Genomic DNA, 19,523 nt, shown 5'->3' with positions numbered 1-19,523 from the left:
ACGGCCGCCGCCGACCTCCTCATCGGATCTGGCCGCCCCAGCTCCTACAGCAGTGCTCACCTCACTGGATCTGGTTGAACAAGCTCCTGCAACAATGCCCACAAAGTCGGTCGGCATGTCGCCAAGCTCCTCTAACGGAGGCGGCAAGGCATCACAGGCGGTTTTGTTTCTGCAGCAAAGGGCATGTTTCAATTGCAACAAGCCTCTTCGTTGCAAAAGGGCCCTGTTTCAGAAAAAAAAAAACTCCCTAAATTATTATTTGCAACAAAGCCTTTGTTACGAAAAATTTCTGTAACAAGACATATGTTGCATAATTTTTTTGCAACAAGATCTCTTGTTGTGGAAATTTTCTGCAACATCACCCTTGTTGCAAAAGTGGTGGTTGCTCACGTGGGCGCATCGGACGGCTATTTGACGTGTCCATCCAATGGTCAGCGAGGCGGCGGATATTTTTTCATTATCCGCCGGCCGACGCGTAGCGCTGCTCGATGTTTAATGTGTTAAAAAAAATGATGAAATATGTTTTTTTCCTGAAGGGCAACTTAAAAAGAAAAAACATCTCCTGGTAGGCCCATGCGAGAGAGTTTCTCAGGGTTTCGCTTTGCCTGCCCAGTCAGGGGACAGGAGGAGAGGCCCGGGGTCACACGCGGATTCCTTTTCCCAAGAAAAAATCCCGAACGAACTGGGTGCAAATAAACCCAAAAAATAGAGGGCTCAAGAGTCAGAAGAGGCAGGGCGGAAAAAGAGGGGATTTTCCGTGTCGACCCACCGGCTGCTATCACTCCGCCGTCTTATGATGTCGCCGGAGCAGGATCCTCGTCGCCGGCAAATCCAAGGCCGCCGTAAGCCACTGCTTCTTCGTCTCTGTTGTTTTATCTTCATATGCCCTGTCTGGCACATACTGTAGGTCTCAAATTCAGGCTACTAAGTATTACTCCACCGCCTTATGCAACAAATTAGCCCCCTTTATGTTCCAGTTGTTCATACAAAAAATATTGACTTGGTAGGGAGGCGTGCAAAGACAGTTTGCCCAAGCATATCCATCTCAGATCTCACTGTATTGTGTGTGTCGCTGTCATGTTCTATTGGAAATTTTACAAGAAAGCTTTTCCTTCTTATAAAATTGGAACTAGTTTTTCTTTCTTACAATGTCATTGGTGTTCTTGCACAAAGCTGCACAACGGGTCATACTTATATTAGATCAATATATATGTGTGTTGATGTGCTTGCTGTGTTCCTTCGTTTGCCGTTGTCTACTTACCATAACGATGACCTGCTGCAGATGTATCAGTTGGTTCAGTTGCTAAACTAAAGCGCTCGCAAGTGGATGTTTCTCAAACTGGCAAAAGATTAACATATTCAGGCTCAAGCCTTCCGGAGGTATGTCAAGAAACGCTGATAACGGAATACTATAACGATATTAGATTTATATATCACTATGCTACCTGAATGTATGAGTGAACTGCAATCGGCTGCAATCCTTGGTAGCTGTGATTCTGTTCCAACTTACAATGGTTGCACTTTTAATTCTCCAGCACACAACTTTGTTTCTAGTATCTGATTCCTTTATATCTTTATTATGTGCATACTTTGTAAAACTATTTTTCCTGGAACCAGCAACATCTTGTGTCTCATTTACCCTGATTACTACGGTGAAAACACCTTTGAAGCCATTGCAGCTTGTCCTTAGCCTAGCTGCCTAGGGCTACTAGCACACCCAAGGAAAGTGGTTTGAACCTGGGTTGCTTGGTAGCACGGCCATGTGTTTTACCATTAAGCTACCCAGTGATTCCACCAGCTACTAAATATAATATAATTGATGTAATGTGTGTACTACATATAATATATATTTGATATATATTTGTGCTAACTGAAACAAGAAACTCGTCCTATACTCTGATATTACCAATTTATCATAGTTCTGGATCAAAAAAGCTGGGTAATGTTCAATATACTAGGATGAGCTAGAAGACAATGCTCAACATGAGTTATGTAATAAACTTCAATCTAGGATAAGTATCTAAACTTCGCTGCAATGCAGCAACTAGTTCTACAATCTTAGTCTTCTCCAGCATCTGCAACTTCGCTTTGAAGATGCCAAACCTCGGATGTCTTATGCAAGTGTGCTTTAACCACGTGTTGTACTTGCATATGAATTGCACATTTCCTCCACTTCCTGTAGTTTTCTCTACAATGTCCCCATGACTCCTCAAAGGCTTCGTCTGTAGATCATTGGCTGCCACTTGCTAAAACAATATATGGAGCAGCTTCAGAGATGGCAAAAGGCCGGGCCAAGCAGATTTTATCTTTTCTTGTATCTCCGCCTTCTTCTCCCAAACCACCCTCTTCTCCGATGCACGCAAGATGTAGAGGAAGGTAACTGGAGGAATGAGAGGACAAGAGTCTTGGGTCATGCACTAGTGTCTGATGCAGATCTATGACAGACTTGTGACGTGCATTTTTTTCCTGTTCCTTTTTTCTCATTATCACCCCGAAGAAAGACGATGCCTCCTCTGCCCTGGATTTTAGGCCGGTAAGCCTAATGCGCAGTATCATGAATATTTTTGGTAAATTGCTCGCCTCTCGGCTCGCCCCAGAGTTGCATTCTTTAGTTTCGGCGGGGCGGAGTGCGTTCATTAGAAGATCCATTCATGACAATTTTCTTTTCGTCAAGAGTGTTCTGAAAGAAGTCACACCAAGAAGAAACCTTTGCTTTCGCAAAGCTCGACTTTGCCGTGGCTTTAGACTTGGTCCGTTGGGATTATCCTATCGGAGTTCTCAATGCTTTTGGTTTTAGCTCCAAATTGAAGGAGTTGATGTCCCTAGTTCTTGCCACCTCCTATTCTCGAGTACTGCTAAATGGTGATCCAAGAAGGCTTTTTATGCACAGGAAAGGTCTGAGACAGGGGATCCCTTAACCCCAATGCTTTTTATTCTTGCTCTGGAACCTCTTCAAAAGATCTTTTTTTTTCACTCTGCTATGGAAAATGGCCTTCTTTTCCCTGCTCATGCAAAGAGCTGCTAAGAGGAGGACCAGTTTTTATGCTGATGATGCAGCGCCTGTTTATAAATCCTGTTGATGGTCTCAGGTCTTCTAAATTTCTATGGGGCTCTGTCTGGGCTGAAAGTGAATCTCGGCAAGTGTGTTGCTTATTATCCCATAAGATGTGAGAACCTTAATACCAGTGACATCTTATCTGCTTTTGGAGGACGGGTGGGCTCCCTGCCTTGCAAGTATTTGGTCCTCCCCCTACCTACCAGATTGCGTAGGCGAGTTGAATTAGAGCCCTAGTAGATAAGATTACTGACAGGCTAAAGCCCTGGAAGGGAAAGCTCCTGGACAAAATGGGCCGCCTCACTCTGGTAGTCTGGTTAACTCGGTGCTTATTACTTCACCATTTTCACACCTTCCAAGTGGCATATCAAAAAGATTGACAAAATCCGTAGAAGCTTTCTTTGGTGCGGTGAAGAGGAATTGAGGATGCTAAAGGAGGGAAGTGTTTGGTCAACTGGACTAAGGTATGCTCGCCTATAAAATGTGGATGTTTAGGTGCTGAAAAACCTGGTTTTCATCAGAAGGGGCGTTGCGCCTGCGATGGCTGTTTTTTTGCCTGTGAACGTTTAGTTTCCAACGGCTTATGCTCTTAGTTTGCGTGTTCCGCTGCACAAGGCCATGCATGCCAGATGACATGCTCCTACCCTGTCCCAGCCTTGTCTGAAGCTACAACTGTTCTTCTTACGTGAAAATGTTTAGCCACGACCTGGACACGTATGCACACCATGCCTGATGCTGTGTCTGACACTGCACAAAGGTTTTGGTCTTATTACCTTGTACTTCCTCTGTTTCAAAATACTTGAGGTTTTTCCTTGTTCCAAGTCAAACATTTTTAAGTTTGACCAGGTTTTACTGAAAAATATACCAACATCTACAACACCAAGCTAATATTATATGTATTCGATGTAGTAAGATATTAATATATTTTTCTATATACATGATCAAACTTAATGAAGTGTGACTTAGCACAGTTCTAGAAAAAAGTATTTTGGAACGGATAGAGTACTTAATAATACTTTTTGCCTCTGCAATTCAAAATTTGAATTTGTGCACTTGTGCATGCAGGATATCTGGCGTCATATATGCTCCTTTTTGCCACTGAAAGATGCTGCGCGTGCTGCGAGTGTGTCTCACTCCTTTAAACGTTTCTGGAGGTGCCGGCCCAACCTCACCTTCAGTAAGAAAACAATGGGCTACAAGAAAAATGCACGTAGGCGGAGAATAACAACAAGAGATTACAACAGCAGAGTTGACCATATTCTGAGAAACCACTTAGGCACTGGTGTGAAGACACTCAGGCTTAAATTGTATGGTATTTACAATGCCAACACCAGAAATTATCTTGATAGTTGGCTCCAGATTGCTGTTAAACCAGGCATAGAAGAACTCAGCCTCATACTTTCAAATATCGACCATTTATCAAACGAAGCAATCTACGAGTTTCCATGCTCACTTTTATCTAATGGCAGTGAAAACACCATTCGTGAGCTAGACCTTTTAGGTTGCGCCTTCCGCCCCACGGTAGGAATCGGTTGCACGGGAAGCCTGACGAGTCTATGTCTGTCTTGTGTGAATATTGAGAGTGATGAGTTGGGTTCCTTCTTTCCAATTCTCTGGCTTTGGAGCGATTGGAACTCAATGATTGCAGTGAGATATTTTCTATAAAGATACCTTCCCTGCTGCAGCGCCTCAGCTACGTGATGGTGTCCGGTTGTTCCATGCTGCAAGTGATTGAAAGCGAGGCTCCAAATATCTCCAGTTTTCACTTTTTCCATGATGATGATGTTTTTCATGATGACGATGTCGATCAACAAGTACAGCTATTTCTTGGAGAATCACTGCAGGTGAAGGAAATCTTCATATCACATTCCTGCGTTCTTCATTATGCTCTCGTCGTGCTCACATCCAGTATGCCGAATCTTGAAACTCTTACTATGCATTCGTATTACGAGGTACATACTCTAGAGCTTGAGGTGTCTATGGACATATGCGTATCTCATTATATAGCAAAGGGATTGATGTTAGATATTTTTATTTATGCAGATGGTCAGTACACCAACGCTAGCAAGCAAATTCCTCCACCTCAAGTATTTGAATATTTCTGTATTTGGATGGAAGTTTGCCTCGGCACCTCGGTATGCGGACTATGATCTTTTCTTGCTGGTTTCTTGTCTCGACGCATCTCCTTGCTTGGAGACTTTTAACCTAGATGTAAGTAACTATTGGCTTGCTGAGATATTTCTTAGTGACTGCTGTATTGTTTAGAGCAATAATAAATTCACGGGTGTTGGTTTTTCATCTGCAGGTACCAATGAGACGCCGGGAGCATGACTCAATTTTTGAAGACCCCCCCTCACAATTGGGGCGGATTCCAGGACAATGCTATGCCAATCTTAGGCATGTGAAGATCACTAAATTCCGCTCCACAAAGTTATTGGTTAAGCTCACATGTCATATTCTTGACAGCACACCCTCGCTCGAGTGCCTCACACTGGACATAACTGATGGTGGGCCGACTTGTTCCGAGATTGACAGATGCTTTGTGGGTAAAGAAACTTTTATGGAAGCCCCTAAAGCGCTTGCGGCTATCCAGACTTACGTCGAGGGAAAAGTTCCCTCCACGGCTAAGTTGAATGTCGTGGAGCCTTGCAGCCGATGCCCTGCCCTTTGACTTGCAAGGGAGCTAAGTTGGGGCGTTCCTGATGAAGAATGCAGCGATGAGTGACAACATGTCCCTTGTATAAGGTTGTGTTGAGACTAGTTGTGTCCTTGGTTTTAGGCTTTTTGTTATTATAGTATATAAGGTTGTGTTGAGACTAGTTGTACAGCTGAGATATGGTAGTTTTGCCCCTTGCGTTGGTTTGTTGTTATGGATGTTGAACATGGAACTTGTGTCTGGTTTGGTTTCGTTTTAAAATCCGCTGTTGATTGAAAAAACATACGCACGCACACAGATCAAGCATGTACCCTGAGTTTGGGGAGGAATGAGAATATGCAGCAGGCCAAACACTTAATGAAACCTCAGTCAAATAAATAAATGTTTCGCTCTGAACATAATTCCAGTGGTTATGGAGATACTTAATCATGCGGGGGTTTTAGTGGTTTAATTTGATTTCTGTAGTGTTCATGCATAGGCAAACTTAGGGCAACTCCAACAGGCCAACGCATTTCATCCGACTGCATCCGTGTTCTGTACGTGCGGACAAAAACCACGGCCTAGCGTAGTGCGCAAACGGACTAATGTCCGTTTTGCTGTCCATACCCATTTCATAATTCAAATTTGGGCTGGGTTAGCCACGAGATGGGTCAGCCCACGCGCATAGGTGGCCACAGCCTCATTTTCTCTCTTTTTTTTCTTTTTATGTTTCCTATTTTCGTTTTTGCTTTATTTTCAGATTTTTTATACTTTAAAATATTTTAAATATATATTAAAAAAACACTCTACAAAAAACATTTGAAAAATGTTGCCAATCATTTGAAAAATGTTGCCAATCATTTGAAAAATGTTAAATGTGCATAGAGAAAAAATTATAACATATATGAAAAATGTATACAAGTATTTGAAAAAGTGTTGAAAAAGTATTTAAAAAATGTTAATTAAGCATTTGAAAACTGTTAAAAAAATGTTGACCATGTACTAGAAAATGATGATGTTTTTTTACATTGTACATAAAAATGTCAATTAAGCATTTGGAAAATGTTAAATGTGTATATAAAAATGTTGACCATGTATTAAACAACTTTAATCTTTTATTTGAATTTTTTTAATAAAGCATTTTAAAAGAATGTTAAAAATGTATAAAAAATGCTGACAATGTATTCAAAAAATATTAACAAGCATTTGAAACATATTTAAAAAATGTTGACAATTTATTCAAGAAAATTTAAACTTTTATGTAAAAATGTTAAAGTGTATTATATATATACCAAAATGTGTATAGAAAAACAATAAAAAAATGAGGGAAAACAAGAAGAAAAGCAGATGAAAATGAGAAAGAAATAAAACAAAATCAAAGAAAAATGAAGATAAAAGAAAGAAAAAACATTGAAAATCGAGAAAGAAACAAAGCAAACCGAAGCAAAACAAAGAAAAGGGAAAGAAAAGAAAAAATGAAATGAGAATCGTGAAAAGTAATAAAGAAAACCGAAGAAAAAGAAAGAAAGAAAGGGAAAAATGGTGAAATGGAGAAAGGAACGAAGAAAACCCGATGAAAAACAAGGGAAAACAAAGAAACAAAAAGACCCAGAAAACCCAATGGAAAACCCGCTCTTTCCCCTTAAGTAAGTCACGCCCTACAATTCTCGACTAACCCGATGCTAACACACTGACTGGCAACATTGCCTGTCATATCGTAGACCCATGACACACCATCTCCACTCTCCCAAATCTCACGTCCGCCCTTTCCTCTTCCAAACCCCATGCCCACCTTAGTTGTGGCCGAGGCACCCACCCCTACCGAAGTCCTCGCCGTGTCTTCCCGTGTCGTGGCCGCCGTGAAGCGGAAGAAAGAGCTCACCTCGGAGCAGAGAGTGGCCGAGACGGCGAAGCGAAGGGTCAAGACAAAAGAAGATATTGTCGTCACCGCTCAGGCACGGGCCACCGTTGCGGACACTGAGGTCATCGTCGCTAAGGCTGAGCAAACCTCCTTCTTTATGCTAGGGATTGTCCACAAGCCAACCTTTCTCGCATCCGCCATTGTGGCGACCAGCACGGGCTCGGCGGCAGCCCGACCGCCCAGGCTTTCGGAGTCGCCCTCCATGTCAACATCACTGCCGACATATGGGTACCTTCCTGGACATGACCAAGCAACGTCCTGCTTCTCCACCTTACCTCGAGACCCCTTGTAAAAAATCTTTGATTTCGTGTCGATCATCCCCATGGTGCCTCCCCTTGATCTCAATGTCGCACATGTGGCCGGCGAGTCCACTGCGATGCAAAGGAAGCACTCATGGGTGGTCTTCCCGGCCAACTTTCCCGATGCCCGCGACCTATTTGATGGAATGCCGGCCCTGACGCCGGACGACCCGAGGTACTAAGATGATGTCATTGCGACATGATCAATGAGGGTGTCCAAGGGGATGGTGGCCAAGAGACCGAATGCCAATAGAGTGTCAGCATCGAGGAAGAACCATTGTTTGAGAATGAGGTAGCTCAAATAGCCCGGTCATAATTCATAAAAAGAGGCGTCAAATTAAAGCATGAGGACCGGAGCATACACGGAGGATGAGGACAAGTTGCGTTGCGCGAGCCTTGGATGAAAATTGGACAGGACCCCAAAATTGACACCAAGCAAAAAAGGTGGAACATTTTCGAACAAGGGCCAGCAATTCTTCCATGAACATAGGAAGTTTGAGCCCTACAAATTTGAGAGTGCCTCGCTTCAGAAGAGGTGGAGCTTTACCCAAGCGGAGTGCAACAAATTTTGTGGCTCCTATGGTCATGTCGTTGCCCATCCCGTGAGTGGCATTGGCATCAAGGACTTGGTATATTTTTTGTTTCCTTGTTCATATGAGTATATATCATCCTTCCATACATATGAATGTACCTTGTTGGTTTCATCTATATATGTAGGTGTTTCAAGCTTTGGATATCTTACCACATGGAATATGTGGTAAGCTATCAAAAAAACGAACACATCAAAGCTTTTTACCTTCAAGGCCGAACATGGGGCAGGCCATTAATCTTAACTCATTGTTGGATGACAAAGAAAGATTGTGGAAAGCGGTAAGACCAATATGCGTCCCAAAAAAGGTGGGGTGGTCATCGGTCATCGACCCAAGTGAGAGGAGACCGAGGGGGAAGACCAACTCCAAGTTAAATTCAAAGCATGATGATTCAACACCCGTCTTGCAAGAAATATTAAAAGGGTTCATAACTCAGAAGGAGGTGTCAAGTAGAAGAGGAAAGAGAGAGAAGAAAGGAAGCGTGGAAAGAGGAGGCAATGAAGAACTTCTTTGAAATACAAAAGAAGAAGCTCGAGTTCAATGATGCCAATGACCGGTCAAGAGCCAAGAAAGTGGAGGTCAAGCAAAAGGAGGTAGACCTCGCGCTAATTTCCAAAGAGCTCCAACACTTGTAGTCGTCGCTAGAAAGAGGAGGCATTCTCCAATGTTTGTAGACTACCTAGCGATGACTACAAGAATTGGAGCAAGTCGAAAACGCGCCGCTATCATTGTCCCTCCTCCCTCACGGAGTCGCACAAACTTTATTATAGTAGATAATAGGAAAGTCATCATGCTAAGACTATATAGGATCAATGCATCAGAACAACAATCGTCGTTGACACTGACGAAGAGACACGTAGATCAAATGGGTCCAACCTATAGACACACAGATAAAGACAAATGAAGATCGGATCCACATAAGACAAACGCTGACCGATTCCCATAAGATTAGCCGAAGACAAACTTTCGCAGACCCTCTGATGAGGTTAGAAGCACCACTGAAATAGACGAGAAAAACTTTATTTCATCTTCAGAGCCACTGTCACACAAACCTTAATAAAACTCAAAAAATCACCTAAAAACCGAAGCCCGCCCACGTCTCCGTGGCATGGCCCTAAACCATAAGAGATGAGGTAGACCGGCCGTGGTGCCAGCGTGAGGCGCCAGAAACCCTAAGGATGCCCTTGTAGAAGCAAAGGGGTACAACATCGTGCCCTTTACAAGCTGAACAAGCAAAGTTAAATCAATCGATCACATGGGAAGCTCCACTTCTCCATGAAAGTTGACGAGTCGCTAGGGAAAGTTCGGCATTCGAACAGCTTAAAAGGCAAAAGTAGAGTGGTAGAACTAGAAAATTGTACATCACTCTAAGCTCCAGGATGTCTGTCATATGTAGTATTATAAACACAAACACACATTCCAGTACCATTGACCACTATCATTACAAAATGATCATCACAACAAAAACCCCGGAAATTCCTGTCTTTTCCCTTCTTTTTCTTCAGGACATGCGGTAATAAATATGAATGAAATGGCCCTTCTTATTTTTCGCGCTAAATAACAAGGGCCACGAATTTTGGGAGAACTCAGCACAAAAACACACTAGTTCACACACCTTATTAAGCTGCCAATGCCAGCGCCAAGGCCACGGCCACGGCGGCCGTCACCCACCCGGCCACCGCGGACGGCGCGGCGCCGTCCTTGTCAGCGGTGGCGTCGTCGGATGAGGAGTCGTCGGGCGAGTCCGCGGCGGAGTCATCGTCGTCGTCGTCGTCCGAGGGCGAGGCGGCCGCGGAGGGCTTCTTGGTGGTCTTCTTCTTCTTGGGGGCCTCGGGCGCCGGCGCGGGGGCGATGTCCTTGGCGATCTTGTACAGCTCCTTGGGCTGCAGGAACTTGGAGATGGCGTAGACGGCGAGCGGGTCGTCGTCCTTGATGGTGTAGGTGACCGAGGCCGAGTTCACCTTGGTGTCCAGCTCGGCGGTCTCGCCGTCCTTCTCGACGTCGAAGCTGTAGTCCTTCTTGGCGACGTTGGAGGTGGCGAGCGTGCTGACCTTGCCGCTGTTGGAGGTGAGCAGCTGCAGCGAGTAGTAGTCCGGCACGGCGTGGTAGAGCAGGATGGCCGTCCTGCCCTTGGCCGTCAGGTTCTTGTACTTGGGCATGAAGGAGGCAACGGCGGAGTCGACGGGGCAGAAGAGGGTGAGCCCGTTGTCCTTGGTGGCGTTGATGGTGCTGTAGGCGTCGGCGTTGGCGGCCAGCAGGCCGGCGAAGCTCTTGCAGTACTTCTTGGAGAGCAGCTCGGTGATGTTGACGGGCGCCGGCGCCGCCACGGGCGCCTCGGCCTCCGGCGAGGCCAGCACCTTGCTGATCTGGAGCACCGCCAGGTCGTAGGGGATCTCCTTGACGGACTTGACGAAGGCGGAGGAGGGCGCGCTGTCCTCCGCGTCCTCCGCCGTGAACGTCACTTTGCCGCCCCGGTGCTGCGTGATGTTCACGTACCCGGACATGCCGGGGGCCGCGCCGGACTCCTGCACCACGACCATTAACCCATCTCAGTTAATCGCGGCGAACTAGTAGAAAGGTTTCGTACTAACAAGAAGATCATAATTAAGCATTTGCAGCTGAATTGATGGGAATTCATGTACAGTAGATACTCCTAGCTGATGCTGCACGAACCAAATTATTAAGCTCACCTACTTCATGCCCATGTTTTCAGACAGAGAAACAGTAGCCAGTAGGAAAGGATTGTCCACGTTGAGGGTGACCCATTCAATTCGGCGCTTAATAGCAACCAATTACTTTTGGAGTTAGTGAATTCCGTGACAAATGTGTACACTAGTACTGCTCCAATTAGTAGGCCATCTTCATGGCAAATGTGCAGTAATCCCGAAATTATTACAAACGTGGAGTACACTGTTTTGGCCTCAATCAGAAAGACAAATTGAAGCAACTAACCAGTGGGTTGTTGACTCGACAGCAAGTTGGCAACACACTCCATACTACAAGAATCTAAACAAAGAGGCAATCTTATCTATCACTCCAAGGCTTAAACTAGTTTAAAAACGGCGAGATCCAGCCTGGGGAGTTCCAATTCCCATCATTTTCAAATGACCCGCTAGCCGAGGGATTCGATGGGTCGATGATTGACCATAAAATCGGCAGAAAGAAAGGCCACTTGACGACTCACGGCGACCGTTGTGCACTACGCTACACTACACTCACTCGACAGCTTCATAATCACGCAGGCCAATAATTTAGAGACTGGCCGGGCATGTGCATGTGCACCCACATCAGTGCATAAAACCATTGCCGGCCAGGCCTAGCCTCGAAAGCGACGTGTGTCATGTCAGTATCGAACCAAAATTAGTTAGTGGGTCGTATTTTTCAGCGAAGCGACATTGTCATTTGTTGATAGTGGTACAAAGACGCCATTAATTCCACATTTGGGTGGCCCCTATTTGCTTGGTAGAGTACCATATCTCTAGCTTTAAACTTTGATTAGTGGCTTGGGCAGGGCATCCAGCACCATGGATGGGAGCTTTCGCTATTCTATGATTCTATCCGGAACCCCATCCACCACCAACTGCTACTGCATTACGAAGAAGGAAGAACAATAATGAAGCGGCGCTACGGCTTTTCTGCAAACATCAAAGGAGCAGCTGGGAAAATGGCCCGGAAATGGATTCAAGATGTGTTTATGTTGAGGATAAAACAGCATACGATGAATACTGCTATTTCAAGAATAGACGTTTATCTTTTCTTTCTACAGTAGTACAATAGAAAATGTTTTTTAGGAGGAGATGCAATCAGTTAGTTAGAGCTAAGTGCAGCTTTAAAACCTGAAAAGGTAGAACTGTCCAGAGTCCAACGATGCTAATACAGTGACTCTAAGCTGAGGTTCAAAGCTTAAAAAACTGTCTAATGGACGGTGCCGACAAAGTTACTCCCTTAATTTCATGCTCACCGACAGGAGGATAGCGTGTCCCCACATGTCAGCGTCTCCGTCTCGGACCCGAGACTAGCAGCTATCTACCGGCGACTCTTCTAGTAAGAGCAGGGACTAGCAGCTGGCCGGCGGCGAGCGAGGAGGAGGGTGGTCGGTGGCAATAACTTGGTACGGTACGGTACCTGGAACATGGTGGAGCATGCGGTGACGCCGTGGGCGAGCTGGTGGAGCTTCTTGCCGCCGTAGTAGTCGACGAGGACGTGAATCTGGAGCATGTGGCGGATGGTCTGCAGCGTGCGGCCCCCGCCGGCGAGGCCGCCCATGTCGCCGTTGGCCACGACGAGCACGGTGATGGTGCGGCGCTTGTTGATGTCTTGCGCCAGCCGCGTCTGCGTCAGCAGCTTGTTGAACTGCGAGTACTCCGGGTACTCGGCCAGGATCTTGGTGATGTTGTACCCCTCCGCCGCCGCCGCCGCCAGGGCCAGCACCGCCAGCGCCACCAGCAACGTCCGCCGCAGCGCCTCCATTATCCTCTCCTCGTCGGTGAGGCAGCCGGCGTCTAGAGCTTGGCCGCTAGTGCTGGTGGCGGCTCAGCTCAGCTCGGGATGGAGTGGGGCGGACTGGTGGAGGGCGCTGAGCTGAGCAGAGCGGAGCACCACTGAGTGATGGTGTAATGATGGCCCAGTGCTGGCTGGGCTATGTAGTAGGAGTAGCTGTGTGCGCGTAGCGGCAGCGGGGTCTGGCAGGCAGGGACGGGAGTCGGTGGCGCGAGTGCCCCTGGAGCTGCGGGGTAATTACGGGGATGCCCTCGCGGGGCGGCGGTTGTGCTGGGCGCACCCGGCGCTCGCGAATCTGGGAGGCGTGTGAGGTTGGGAAGGGACAGTATGGGGCTGAAGAAAGAAAAAGGAAGGGCGAGAGGGGCCTCCAACACGTGGCCGTGACCTGGCTTGCTGGGGGTCGATGGATGGATTATGATGAGGCTCTCGGAGCGGCTGGACATTGCACCGGTTGTCCTCGCCCTGCCACTGCTCTCTTTCTGTGCATCGCGTGGGAGTAAATGGTGGCGCATCTCGAGTCGCGTGTCATGTTTGTAGTCGTACTCCTCCTGCATTGCCTCATGCCGTCGCCGACGACCGGCGGTGCGGTGCAACGGGATGAGCCGATTTTTTTACTCAAACATGCCAACTTTATTGATCGAGGATTGGTGTTCATAAGGATGCAATAATGTAGGTCCGGAGGTCGTAGGAGCCAAAGAAGGCCTCTGACGGCAAGACCTAGAGCATGTTTAGCAAGACTATGTGCCTCGTGATTTGTATTTCTACTTTCAAAATGAAAAGAACAAGTTTGAAATTGTGGTTTCATAGCAAGTATTTCCTCGACGATGATGCCACGGTGGCCCCCGGTTCCCCTCTTTATGCCATTCACTACCTACTTGCCGAGTAGATGAAAACGTAGTGGCAATTCGGGTTAGGAAGTGCACCGGCCTCCGGAGATCGATGGCCCATGTGGTGTTTGCTCTGGTCCCATTGGAGCGCTATATTCGTGCTTGTTCCCCATTCCCTTTCTCAGTTCATGGCGTGCGGCACCGCCGGCTTCCTCACTCGACAACAGCGACGGGGACGTGTCCGGAGATCGAGTTGTCGGTGCCGCCCGGCTTCCGTCCGATGGTAGCAGTGTTGATGCCATGGCCCCCATGAACTGTTCTTGAGATAATTGCCATGGGTCAAAAAAATATAATTGCCTTGTTTCTCTTTATCTAACAATTGAGACACATTTTTCCATGTCCTAATCAACGAAAACTACTATGGCCCTTTGGCAGATTTTTGATGTTTATTGTCATGGCAATGTTTATGATCTACCATGTTTTTATATGTCTTTTGTATGTAGTTCTGCATTTGTATTTTGCTGATGCACTTTGTCAACATTTAAGCAAGGGAAATGTCTGCTCCTGTCCGCGCATAACTTTTGCACCAGTTTGTCCGGTTTTTGTTCGAATCAAATAAACTAACTACCGCGGTTAATTTGATACCTACTGGCTTTTTCACTAGTTTTTTATAGGTGATAAGCTTTCTTGTCATATCTTGGGAAGATGCAACAAGTTAACAAACCCTGTTTCACAATCCTTTTTGATTGCTGAAACACCTTTCAAATTCAGATTTTTTTTTTGTTTCTTAAAAACAAGGCAATTTTTTATATTTGTTTTTGCCATATTTTTTATAGGTAGTTTTGCTATAGAAGTTTTGCCATGTTTTGAAATTGTTAATTATAGTCCATGACACAATTAAGAGGGAAGAGTACTAAAAACCGTGTCATTTTTGTCAACTGCCATGGTATTTTATTGTAAAAACGACATGGCATTTTTTATTAAGAGCCTGTCACTTTTTATTTATTAACAACATGACAATAGTTTTAATAAGAGCATGGCATTTATATTATTAAAGATCATGGCATTTTTTATTAAAGGCCGTGGCAAATTTTATTATATTTTTCCATGGCAAAATAGTTAATTAGGCCCATGGTAGTTTCATTGTATGTACCATGGAATTTTTTATTTTGTCCATGGTAATTATGAGATTATGGTATTTCTATTTAATTAGTCTATGGTAGTTTTAATTAGGTCATGGTAGTTTTATTATAGATAGCGCCACATTTTTTATAAATTAGGGCATGACAATTTTTGTTAATTGCCATCACATTGTTGTAAAAATAGCATGGCATTTTTATTAAGAGCACGACACTTTTATTATTAAGAGCATCACAATTTTTTATTAAGAGAAAGACATTTATATTATCAAAGATCATGGTAATTTTTCATTAAAATCCCATGACAATTTATTATTATTATTATTATTTCCATGGTAGTTTAATTGTATGTGCCATGGCATTTTTATTAATTTTGGCCATGGTAATTTTAAGATCATGGCATTTTCTATTTAAGTAGTCTATGGTAGTTTTCATTAGGTGTACCTTTATTATAGGTAGCATCACATTTTTATAAATTAGGCCATGGCAATTTCATTTTGTGGGTAGCATGGCACCTGTATTAATTAGAACATTGAGTTCATTTTAGGTAGCATAGCCATTTTATAATTTAGGCCATGGCAATATTTTATTATTTTTACTCCATCGCATTCTCCTTAATTTGGCCCTGGTAGTTTCGTTGTATGTTCCATGGCACTTTATTACTTCGGACATGACAATTTATATGTTTTTGTAGAGCATGCTAGTTTTAATTAGGCCATTGTAGTTAATCATAGTAGCACGACATTTTAATTAGGCCATTGCAATTTTATTTGTTAGAGAATGATGTGATTGACTTGACCCATTCCGTTAGCATAACACTTGATCGTTTAGTTTATTGCTATTGCTTTTTTCATGACTTATACATGTTCCTATGACTATAAGATTATGCAACTCCCGTTTACCGGAGGAACACTTTGTGTGCTACCAAACGTCACAACGTAACTGGGTGATTATAAAGGTGCTCTATAGGTGTCTCCAAAGGTACTTGTTGGGTTGCCGTATTTCGAGATTAGGATTTTTCACTCCGATTGTCGGAGAGGTATCTCTGGGCCCTCTCGGTAATGCACATCACTTAAAGCCTTGCAAGCATTGCAACTAATGAGTTAGTTGCGGGATGATGTATTACGGAACGAGTAAAGAAACTTGCCGGTAACGAGATTGAACTAGGTATTGAGATACCACGATCGAATCTCGGGCAAGTAACATACCGATGACAAAGGGAACAACGTATGTTGTTATGCGGTTTGACCAATAAAGATCTTCGTAGAATATGTGGGAGCCAATATGAGCATTCAGGTTCCGCTATTGGTTATTGGCCGGAGACGTATCTCGGTCATGTCTACATAATTCTCGAACCCGTAGGGTCTGCACGCTTAAAGTTTCGGTGACGATTGTATTATGAGTTTATGTGATTTGATGTACCGAAGGTAGTTCGGAGTCCCGGATGAGATCGAGGACATGACGAGGAGTCTCTAAATGGTCGAGACGTAAAGATCGATATACTGGACGACTATATTCGGACATCGGAAAGGTTTCGAGTGATTCGGGTATTTTCGGGGGTACCGGGGAGTTACGGGAATACGAGGAAGAAGTAATGGGCCTCATGGGCCAAGTGGTGGAAGAGAGGAGGCAGGGCACGCGGCCCCCCTAGCCCAAACCGAATTGGACTAGGGGGCCGGGCCCCCTTTCCTCCTTTTCCTCCCTCTCCTTCCTTCTCCTTCTCCTCCTTCCTTTCCTCCTCCTAGTAGGAGTAGGAAAGGGGAGTCCTACTCCTACTAGGAGGAGGACTCCTCCTCCTAGCACGCCCATAGAGGGCCGGCCAACCTCCCCCTTGCTCCTTTATATACGGGGGCAGGGGGCACCTCTAGACACACAAGTTGATCTGTTGATCTCTCCCAGCCGTGTGCGGTGCCCCCTCCACCATATTCCACCTTGGTCATATCGTAGCGGTGCTTAGGCGAAGCCCTGCATCGGTAGCAACATCATCACCGTCATCACGCTGTTGTGCTGACGGAACTCTCTCGTGAAGCTCTGCTGGATCGGAGTTCGCGGGACGTCATCGAGCTGAACGTGTGCTGAACTCGGAGGTGCCGTGCGTTCGGTACTTGGATCGGTCGGATCGTGAAGACGTACGACTATATCAACCGCGTTGTGCTAACGCTTCCGCTTTCGGTCTACGAGGGTACATGGACAACACTCTCCCCTCTCGTTGCTGTGCATCACCATAATCTTGCGTGTGCGTAAGAAATTTTTGAAATTACTACATTCCCCAACAGTGGCATCCGAGCCAGGTTTTATGCGTTGATGTAATATGCATGAGTAGAACACAAGTGAGTTGTGGGCGATATAAGTCATAGTGCTTACCAGCATGTCACACTTTGGTTCGGCGGTATTGTTGGATGAAGCGGCCCGGACCGACATTACACGTACGCTTACGCGAGACTGGTTCTACCGACGTGCTTTGCACACAGGTGGCTGGCGGGTGTCAGTTTCTCCAACTTTAGTTGAACCGAGTGTGGCTACGCCCGGTCCTTGCGAAGGTTAAAACAGCACCAACTTGACAAACTATCGTTGTGGTTTTGGTGCGTAGGTAAGAACGGTTCTTGCTAAGCCCAGTAGCAGCCACGTAAAACTTGCAACAACAAAGTAGAGGACGTCTAACTTGTTTTTGCAGGGCATGTTGTGATGTGATATGGTCAAGACGTGATGAAATATAAGTTGTTGTATGAGATGATCATGTTTTGTTGAAGTTATCGGCAACTGGCAAAAGCCTTATGGTTGTCTCTCTATTGCATAAGATGCAAGCGCCAAATAATTGCTTTACTTTATCGCTATGCGATAGCAATAGTTGCAAGAGCAATAGTTGGCGAGACGACCATGTGACGACACATTGATATAGATCAAGATGATGGAGATCATGGTGTCATGCCGGTGATGATGGAGATCATGACGATGCTTTGGAGATAGAGATCAAAGGCACAAGATGATGATGGCCATATCATGTCACATATTTTGATTGCATGAGATGTTTATCTTTTATACATCTTACTTTGCTTAGTTATGATGGTAGCATTATAAGATGATCTCTCATTAAATTTCAAGATAAAAGTGTTCTCCCTGAGTATGCACCGTTGCCAAAGTTCGTCGTGCCCAGACACCACGTGATGATCGGGTGTGATAAGCTCTACGTCCATCTACAATGGGTGCAAGCCAGTTTTGCACACGCAGAATACTCAGGTTAAACTTGACGAGCCTAGCATATGCAGATATGGCCTCGGAACACTGAGACCGAAAGGTCGAGCGTGAATCATATAGTAGATATGATCAACATAGTGATGTTCACCATTGAAAACTACTCCATTTCACGTGATGATCGGTTATGGTTTAGTTGATTTGGATCACGTGATCACTTAGATGATTAGAGGGATGTCTATCTAAGTGGGAGTTCTTAAGTAATATGATTAATTGAACTTTAATTTATCATGAACTTAGTCCTGGTAGTATTAGCATATCTATGTTGTAGATCAATAGCTCGCGATGTTGCTCCCCGTTTAATTTTTATATGTTCCTAGAGAAAACTAAGTTGAAAAAAATGTTAGTAGCAATGATGCGGATTGGATCCGTGATCTGAGGATTATCCTCATTGCTGCACAGAAGAATTATGTCCTTGATGCACCGCTAGGTGACTGACCTATTGCAGGAGCAGATGCAGACGTTATGAACATTTTGCTAGCTCAATATGATGACTACTTGATAGTTTAGTGCACCATGCTTAACAACTTAGAATCGGGACTTCAAAGACGTTTTGAACGTCATGGATCATATGAGATGTTCCAGGAGTTGAAGTTAATATTTCAAGCAAATACTCGAGTTGAGAGATATGAAGTCTCCAACAAGTTCTATAGCTAAAAGATGGAGGAGAATAGCTCAAGCAGTGAGCATGTGCTCAGATTGTCTGAGTACTACAATCGCTTGAATCAAGTGGGAGTTAATCTTCTAGATAAAATAGTGATTGATAGAATTCTCTAGTCACCATCACCAAGTTACTAGAACTTCGTGATGAACTATAATATGCAAGGGATAACGAAAAAAATTCCCAAGCTCTTCGTGATACTGAAATCAACGAAGGTAGAAATCAAGAAAAACATCAAGTGTTGATGGTTGACAAGACCACTAGTTTCAAGAAAAGTGGCAAAGGAAAGAAGGGGAACTTCAAGAAGAACGGCAAGCAAGTTTCTGCTCAAGTGAAGAAACCCAAGTCTGGACCTAAGCCTGAGACTAAGTGCTTCTACTGCAAAGGGATTGGTCACTAGAAGCGGAACTACCCCAAGTAATTGGCTGATAAGAAGGATGGCAAAGTGAATATAGGTATATTTGATATACATGTTATTGACGTGTACTTTACTAGTGTTCATAGCAACCCCTCAGTATTTGATACTGGTTCAGTTGCTAAGAGTAGTAACTCGAAACGAGAGTTGGAGAATGAACAGAGACTAGTTAAGGGTGAAGTGACGATGTGTGTTGGAAGTGGTTCCAAGATTGATATGATCATCATCG

The 19,523-nt window shown here is 44.8% G+C and overlaps 1 protein-coding gene and 1 pseudogene across 2 annotated transcripts; one reads left to right on the top strand and one right to left on the bottom strand.

Annotated features, from left to right (window-relative positions):
* The first annotated feature begins 603 nt into the window (after positions 1-603).
* On the top strand, positions 604-5,925 carry LOC125509915 (uncharacterized; annotated as a pseudogene). The gene is made up of 5 exons (XR_015602410.1): positions 604-842; positions 1,283-1,380; positions 4,121-5,007; positions 5,099-5,266; positions 5,361-5,925. The product of XR_015602410.1 is annotated as an uncharacterized LOC125509915 (transcript).
* Positions 5,926-9,848: 3,923 nt separating this feature from the next.
* On the bottom strand, positions 9,849-13,146 carry LOC125509914 (fasciclin-like arabinogalactan protein 2). Its single transcript, XM_048674949.2, has 2 exons — positions 12,626-13,146; positions 9,849-11,025 (listed from the first exon to the last, which is right to left on the bottom strand). The coding sequence occupies exons 1-2, from the start codon at positions 12,968-12,970 to the stop codon at positions 10,120-10,122; spliced, it is 1,251 nt and encodes a 416-aa protein (XP_048530906.2). The 5' UTR covers positions 12,971-13,146; the 3' UTR covers positions 9,849-10,119.
* Positions 13,147-19,523: the final 6,377 nt, after the last annotated feature.

Source organism: Triticum urartu, chromosome 5A (genome assembly GCF_056163025.1).
Source record: "Triticum urartu cultivar PI428250 chromosome 5A, HENAU_Tu73, whole genome shotgun sequence".
Taxonomy (NCBI): Eukaryota; Viridiplantae; Streptophyta; class Magnoliopsida; order Poales; family Poaceae; genus Triticum; species Triticum urartu.
This window is presented reverse-complemented; position numbering and strand designations above follow the sequence as displayed.